We start from the raw sequence: 8341 nt of genomic DNA on the forward strand, positions 1-8341 counted from the left end.
ACCCGATTAAGTATATAGGCAGCAGTTAATAACGCATCACTCCAAAAAGTGATAGGTAAGTTAGCATGCGCCATCATCGACCTAACCATTTCCAGTAGGGTTTTGTTGAAGAGTATATGGAATAGACAATTGTCTTTCTATTCATTTTTCATCACATAAATTACTAAACTCATCAGATAAATATTCTCAATCTCGATCGGACCTCAATACTTTTATTTTCTTGTTTAATTGATTTTCTATCAAGTTCATAAATCTTTTGAAACAACTCAATGCTTCAAATTCATGAGAAATCAAATAGACATATCTGAATCGAGTATAATCATCTATAAATGTGATGAAATAAATAGTCACATACCTTCCTCTCACATTCATCGGATCACAGACTTTATAATGAATTAAATACAAAGAAAATTAAGCTCTTTTACATTTTCCAAATGGTTTTCTTGTCGTTTTCCATACTAGGCAATACTCACATATGGGCAAATCGATTTTTTCAATGTTGCCCAACAAGTCATCTTTGGCTAGTCTATTCATACGTTGTTGGCTAATATGACTAAGTCTAGCATGTCACATATTCACATCATTATCATATAAATTATGAGACGTGAAAAGGGAATAACAAACATTATCATTATTATAGTCAATATTTAATACAATGAAACCATCTAGAAAATAACTATAACCAGAGTAATTTGTATTCAAATACAAATTTACACCACTATTATGGAAGTTTATATTAAAACCAAGCTTGACCAACACTAAAACAGACACTAAATTCTGATGAATCTCCGAAGCATTCACCACGCATGTTCAGTTGGTATGTGTCAATCCCTTTTACTTCTACTTTGAAGTTATTTCCTACATAGATCCACTTAGTTTCAGTTGATACTCGTCGGAATTCCATGACGGATTCTCTATCTTTCGCTACATGGTATGTTGCTCCCGAATTTACAGTCCACAAAAGATTAGACTCTATTAAGAATACATAACTTGATATATAAGCAAAGTTCTCAAAAGTACAATGGTGTATACCTTCTTTGGCTCGCGACAATTGCGAGCACAATGACATTTCTTGTCACAATTGTAACACTTCACCCTTATCAGCTTCTTCATTCGAGTACGCTTTCCTCTTTCGTATTGGTCAACCGTTGGTTTCTTCCTCGAATCACTTGCTCCCTTACCTTTCCTTTTATTGATCCAGTCAGGAGGTTGGCGCTTGGAGTTTGAAGCTCCATGTGAGCTGGAACCAGCATGATAAATTTCAGTTTCTGGCTTAGTCACCAAGAGGCGGTCCTCTTCTAGCTCAAGATGACGCAATGCATCCTTAAAGGTTTTAATATTCTCATTGTGGGTCAGGTGCACCTTCATATGCTCCCAACTCTAAGGCAATGAACGAATCACTGCTTGCATTTGCTGTTCGTCAGTTAGGACATGGCCAGCATCTTTCAACTCATTAATCATATTTGACATCTTTCTTAGGTGTTGCTTCATGGTGTGACCATGAGGCTTCTTGTAAGAGTCAAACCTAATAGTGAGCTGTCTCAGTCTGGTCATTGAAGCATGACCAAATTTTGCTGCCAACGCTTCCTACATTTCCTTAACATTCTCAAAATGCCCGAACTCTCGCATGACATCATTCTCTATACTACTCAGTAACGTAATACGAGCAAGAGAGTTCTTTCTTTTCCATGCAGCAAATGCATCATTATTTCTCTTATGTCATGCAGTGTTTCCATCTTCAGTTACTTCCATGGTCAGGTTAAGAGTTTCTAGTGCCGCTTGCTCTTATAGCACATATTGGATTTTCATGTGCCATATTTCATAGCTATTGTCGTTGAGCTTTTCACCTTTGTTCAGCTTAGCGATTATGCTCTTTGTGGCTGAAGCCATCAATCTGAACATATCAGACACATATGTACAAATTATTAATGCCTATCATTTATGCATCCATTTTGCACAAACTAATCATATTGATGAATAATTTGAAATAAGGTTTCAGAATCAAAAGGTTATTATGTTTCCAATCATCATCCAAAACTTAAAATTATTATTAATATAATCTTTTACGCAAAATAAATTCTTTGAAGCTACAAAAACTTTTATGAACTACTCACAACAATGAATAATAGCATAAGTAAATAATATTTGATATCCAATAATGATAGAATAATAATGCTTTTACGTAATATAACGAATATATCAGTTGCTACACCAACAACATCTAGGTAAAAACCATTTACATAAGATGTCCATAAAACATACTTAAATAAAGATCAGTCAAAAACTTCTAATGCCAAGACAACACATGAACTAGGAAAGATTCGTTTTTGTTCAATTTCTTGATCTTTTCTTCTTTAAATTTCTTAGACATTCTAGGCAACCACGGTAAAACAGACGGGTATCCCTTAGGATTTCTCCTTCGCACACTCATCCCCCGTCGGATTGAAGTCATTCCATGGGTCGCAGTCTTTGTGGCTTCAATTCGGTAATATTTATCTATAAAAGTCATTACAAGCCTCCTATACGTAGTAGCTCTGTTGACCTCCCATAGACGATTTAACACTCCTTACCATAATGGTGAAAGAGTGTTTATGAAGAATTGCACAATCTCAGAATGTGGTATGGGGCGACTATTCCATATGACCTATTGTATTTTACAGTTGACCTCGAGAATATGATCAATTAAGTCACTACTCTCCCATCGATAATTATTCAACTCAGCTATCAACCTAGAAAGTCTTTCTTTTTGTTCATCTGTAATTGTGCGAATAGGTGTGTGCGCCTCACGAAGAGGCATTGTTCCTATAACAAATGCAGAACAAATAAGGGATTACTTATAATCCACTTAGACTTACTTGGCAAAAGAAACACATTCTTTTCCTTCTCCCTTTCCTTTTTTTTTGGGGTCAATGGTCAATGGGTCGAAATCAATGGGTCAACAGGTCAATGGGTCGAGCGGACGGATCGGGTCGAATCAACCGACCCGACACGCGCCATGTGCGTGCGTCGCACGCGCCTAGCATGGAAACGGCGTGTGCGTCACACGCGCCCGAGGGGGCCTGACTCGTTTTTCTCATATCAACGAGAGCTTTGACCCTATGTTATAAAAAACAAACCTCGATTTACAAAAAATCAAAAAACGAGGGGGAACAGTACGGATGTTGGGATTTTTTCCATCCTTGATCGACCGACGGCGATATTTCACAAAAAATTAATCAAAAACAATTCAAAAACATGAAAAAATGGATTAGGAAACATGAACTATGGCTCTGATACTAATGTTGGGAATAACGGATTCCCTAAAGAATTCAACACTCAATCGAATCCCTAAAACGAATGCGAAAGACGAGCTCAAGAAACACATGTATCACTGATCGAAAAGCACGTCACAAAAAGGAACGTATCTTATTTTCCACAGATTAAAACACCAATGTTGAAGTTCGAGAAAGAATCCTCGTCCCGTTCTACCAAGGAGCGTACTGTCCTTTTAGGGGAAGAAAAATCTGATTTTGAAGGTACTGTTCTTATGTTACTTTTTGGAGGGGGAGAGAACTTTTTGTTGAAAAACATACGTATATCCAAAAGGTACATTCCCCTTTTTTTCTTTTCTCTCTTAAAACGTCTTGGACGCATCTCTTCAACGTAAACGTTTCCTCAAAAGACATAAACCCAACGTAACATATCTTCATATCTTAACCCTTCATTCATCGGCCCTTAACCTACGGGCCGGGTTTTTAGGCCCAACATGGGCGGACAGGCCTACTTAGGCCTATCATCACATAGAAAAAACCCATCACTTTCTTTACTCGTGGCTGCGCAATCAACACCCTCCAGAGTTGTCTTGCAAGAGTACAATCGCTTCACGAAATGACCTTTTCGTGACAAAAAAATCTTTCACGAAATTGACTCATCAATGAATTTGAAAACCTTATTATTATTTTTTTTTTATTTTTTTATTTTTGGTTGGGAAGATGAATGTACATGAAAAGGTATTGAATAGAAAACACGAGATTCTTTGAATACGATGCGATTTATGAGCGAATTATTCACTATACAACTAAATTATTCATTCTGCAGAACTTGGGATAAAAATCAAACGCTTACGGCCAAAAAGATACATACGTCCGTTTGAGTTTCATCTGAACATTAGCGCAACCGGCAGGCTGATGAGGGCCCACTGCTCCCCTTAGTCACTATGTGCTTGATGTGATTTTTATATGAAATGCGTACATCGTTAAAACCAACTTGTTTCCAGATTAAAATATATATATATATATATATATATATATATATATATTTTTTTTTTTAATCTAAAAACTAACATAAATTCAGTCTATCACAAATAGGATGAGTTGAGATAAACTGCGTCCAAGTAAAAATATGCCTTTGTCGATTGCATAGTACGGCAAAAAAAAAAAATCATATTGGTAGCAATGATGTCCCCCCCTTTTTTTGCCCTTGATATAATATTCCATGCATTGATATATTGTAATCCTCGGTCGCCCAAATGAAATGCCTCACGTCTCTTCTACTAGACTATACATCCTTGTCCCTTTCCCTTGTACATGTCGATGACCGCAACTTCCAACAACCTCTCTGCGACCCACAATTTCCAAACTTGGCGGCTAGCAAACTAAAGTGTAAGATCATTTTTCAAGAAACCATGCGTTCCCTTCGTATATTTATTTTTCATCAAGGACTGCGGTGAAGACGAGGACTCCGAGATGTTTTTACTTGTGACCTCATGATATGGTGCATAAATCTATTCTGCTTCGATGCTTAGCGAAATTCCTGTTGGTAGCTGTATATGCGACTTGAATTCGATTTGATCCGTGGACCGATGCTTCATTTGTGTGTGCAAGTTTCGACTGGTTAATACTAAGTAAAGGAAGCCACTGAACAGGCTTGTAGACCTGTATACTAAGCAGTGTAGTTGGGTTGGGATCTACATGTAGTACAGCAGAGATGCGTCCACTTTATTGTTGGTCCAAGGTGAACTTATGGCAAACAATGAAGTCTAATTGAGTCAATCAAATCTATTTTGTTTCTCCTTCTTGGCCTTGCCTTTCACTGTTCCTCGTCAACGGTGGGGCGAAGATTCCTCTTGGCGGCATTAGACTGAACACGGCAGTCGTTTTCAAGAACGCATCTCATTTTGATTTATATACGAGAGATCCCAACTCGAGTACACTGCTCAAATCACCAAAGTGAGACCATGGCTAAGTTAAAGATCATAGTCTCTGCGACGAGCTTCTTCTGCACAAGAATCGAGTGGGCTCTAAAACTGAAGGGCCTCGAGTACGAGCTCACTGTTGAAGACTGGTTCAAGGGGAAGATCGAATTGCTTTTGAAGTCGAACCCGGTGCACAAGAAGGTCCCGGTGCTGTTGGACGATGGGGACGTGATTGCAGAGTCCAAAGTGATTCTGGAGTACATCGATGAGAAGTGGAAGGGAGGTGATTTTTATCCGTTGTTGCCTCAAGACCCTTACGAGAGAGCTCAAGCTCGTTTCTGGGCTCAGTTTGCTGATGACAAGGTGACCCTTGACTTTTTCCCCCAAATTTGGCCTTTCGTCTGTCTGCTGTTTTGTTCTCGTTACGAGGAGTATGAGTTTTCTGTTGAATGATGTTCACTTCTTTGCCCCCGAAGTTGATTATTAGCAGGCTGAAAATGAATTGCCGTGCCGATGATTGGAATCTAGTTCAAGCTTGGTGCTGAATTGGCTCCGACTTTCCGTTAGATACTTCAATTCATTGTTCACTAGAAAAGCACAAAATCCATGCGAAAAGATTCTTCAAGTCAAGAAGTGCATGTTGTTCTGTTTAAGCAAAGTTCCAATTGCCCTGTGAGTTTATTCTGTGGATGCTTATCTTGCGTATTCACACTTGCTGGATGCATGAGAGAGAGAGAGAGAGAGAGAGAGAGAGAGAGAGAGAGTAATATGAAGTAGAGCCATATTAACGTAACGGCGTGATGTTGGAGCGGCATGTTAGCTTCCCTTGAATCCCCAGATTCCATCTATGGATACACCACACATGTCAAGCTAAATGCTAGCTCCTGAATGGCAATCTAATGGCAGAATCGATACCATTGAATATGGACGAAGCTCTTTGTAATTGGGATTTCTTGTTTATATATGCTGGGACAACCAAAAATGCTATCTTACAAGGTTTTCTGATGAAACCGTGTCTGCAACTGAGAAAATTCCATTGAAAAGAACGAAACCTTAAATTCAATCGATGTAGAAAGTCGACCATAGAGGTGGCTTTGCCAAGGGGATGCCCACCCATATACCAAAAGAGTCAATGTTACTAAATCCTCTCGACAGTTGGAGATCTTCTTGTCTGTATTATAGGTCAGATTTTCTTCTGGCACCCATATTTATAATTCACATTCTTCAGAAACGCAGGACTTTGTATCAGCATGTTTACGGCAGAATAAGTTTCCCTTTCGAGTCAAATAATTCCTCCTGATGATAAACTAGCTTATGCATGTCACTGTGAACAGTGTGTCTTCGGTGCTTTTGAAGCTTGTCTGGCCGAAGATGGTGAGGAAAAGGAGAAAGCAGTGGAGACTACATTAGAGTCTTTCACTTATCTTGAGAAGCAGATTGAAGGCAAGAAGTTTTTTGCGGGAGACAAGATGGGCTATTTGGATCTTGTGGCTGGTTGGATCCCGCATTGGCTCAGCGTCATGGAAGAAATAGGGGGCATCAAGATATTTGATGCCGAGAGGTTCCCATCCCTTCATGAGTGGGCACAAAACTTCATCGAAATTCCGCTGATTAAGGAATGTCTTCCACCTAGAGATGTGCTGGTTAACCATTATATTCGTCGCCTGAGCGCCGTGCGTTCCTTAAAACCGAACAAGCCATAGAATAAACCATTCGTTTAGATTGAGGAATGCGTTGCTTGTGTTTTTCACCCCTGGTTTCCTCTGTTATATTTGTAACCTTCTGATATGGTGCAATAATATACTTACAATCATCTTTCTCTTGGGAGATCATAAGTAAATTCAATATTATTCCTAGGATCACCGTTCCTTGTGTAAGCTTCCAGTGATTGAATGGGTTTGAATTAAATATAGACCTCTAGGCAATGACATCTAACTCTGGATAAGGAGTTCATCAGGCAAGGAGCTTTACCTTGGGAATGCACTACCTCTCCCTGCTTCTGACGGTCTAACATTGAAGCCATGGCTTCGACTTGGTTTCATAAGATTGGTAACTTCATTTTGTGCAGATGTATCACTATCGAAAGTCCTGGTGTGATGCGAAGGTTGAATTAGTACTTGAACGAAAAAAAAGATTGAATCAATTCCCGTGTGGTGTCATTGAATTTGCTATGCCTTAAAGATTGTCGATGCAATGAAATAGATTATGTGGCTCCAATGTTCAAACTCAGATGCTTGCCAAACTTCAGCATATAAAGCACTTGAATTGAGGGTTTTTGTTCATGTCAAAATGCAATGGGGAGACACTTAGATATCCTAGATAACTATTTGCCGCTCTAAGTAAGTGAAGCACTTCTCGTCTTTTGTTTTGATTCTCCATGTCAAACCAACCTGCCCTCCTTTCATTACAATCCGTTGATATTGATATCAGCTAAAACTGTACCATGTTCTTGGAGATTTCATCTTGAAGATTATCCAACCTTTATCTAAACGATACTGGATAGACCAATCATCGAATCATTATGAACTCTGTTGACTATTGGGCTAGAATGTTCACCCGCTTAAATCAATCCGCTTGCAAAATTCAATAACTAACCGTCCGTTGGAGCTACACAAACATGATGCTGCCTTTCACAAGCTCGAAAATGGATGAATCTTCGTGCTTTCGAGTCAGCGAGTAACAAAAGATCATAATATCTCGTTCTTGAATTGTTCTTTCAGTAGTCCTCACTAGCGGCTCTCCAATGCGAAGTTAACTCTTGGGCTCTTGCAGGATTTCCTTCTGTGGTGTCTATAGGCAGCTTCACCATTTTCTCCACACAAAATGAACCATTCCCCTCCCTGATCCTTGTACTTCTGCAGGAGATGCAAAATACACCGGCATGTTAAACTCTGTCCACTCTTCATCACTTTTTGTTCCCTTCACAGGACCAGGAAATACAAAAGCAAGTCAGTTTCGTGCAGTAATGGTTCTCAGGTTAGACGACCGGACTATTCCGGAAAGAAAGATTTTCCCCTGCCCAAAAAAAAACATAGAACAATTCTGAAGCCAACCAAGGAGGTATGTTTATGTGTAACGATCCAGTTTTCACGGAAAAATGTTGCAATGAATTCTCCAAGTTAACCGGGTGAATCTTGAAGTTTCTAAGGATCTTTTCTTGTATAAAAT

The 8341-nt window shown here is 39.1% G+C and overlaps 1 protein-coding gene across 1 annotated transcript; it reads left to right on the plus strand.

Annotated features, from left to right (window-relative positions):
- Positions 1-5141: 5141 nt before the first annotated feature.
- Positions 5142-7035, plus strand: LOC104425384 (glutathione transferase GST 23). The gene is made up of 2 exons (XM_010038073.3): positions 5142-5536; positions 6508-7035. The coding sequence occupies exons 1-2, from the start codon at positions 5216-5218 to the stop codon at positions 6874-6876; spliced, it is 690 nt and encodes a 229-aa protein (XP_010036375.2). The 5' UTR covers positions 5142-5215; the 3' UTR covers positions 6877-7035.
- The last annotated feature ends 1306 nt before the right edge of the window (positions 7036-8341 follow it).

The sequence above is a fragment of the Eucalyptus grandis genome, chromosome 1, assembly GCF_016545825.1.
Source record: "Eucalyptus grandis isolate ANBG69807.140 chromosome 1, ASM1654582v1, whole genome shotgun sequence".
Taxonomy (NCBI): Eukaryota; Viridiplantae; Streptophyta; class Magnoliopsida; order Myrtales; family Myrtaceae; genus Eucalyptus; species Eucalyptus grandis.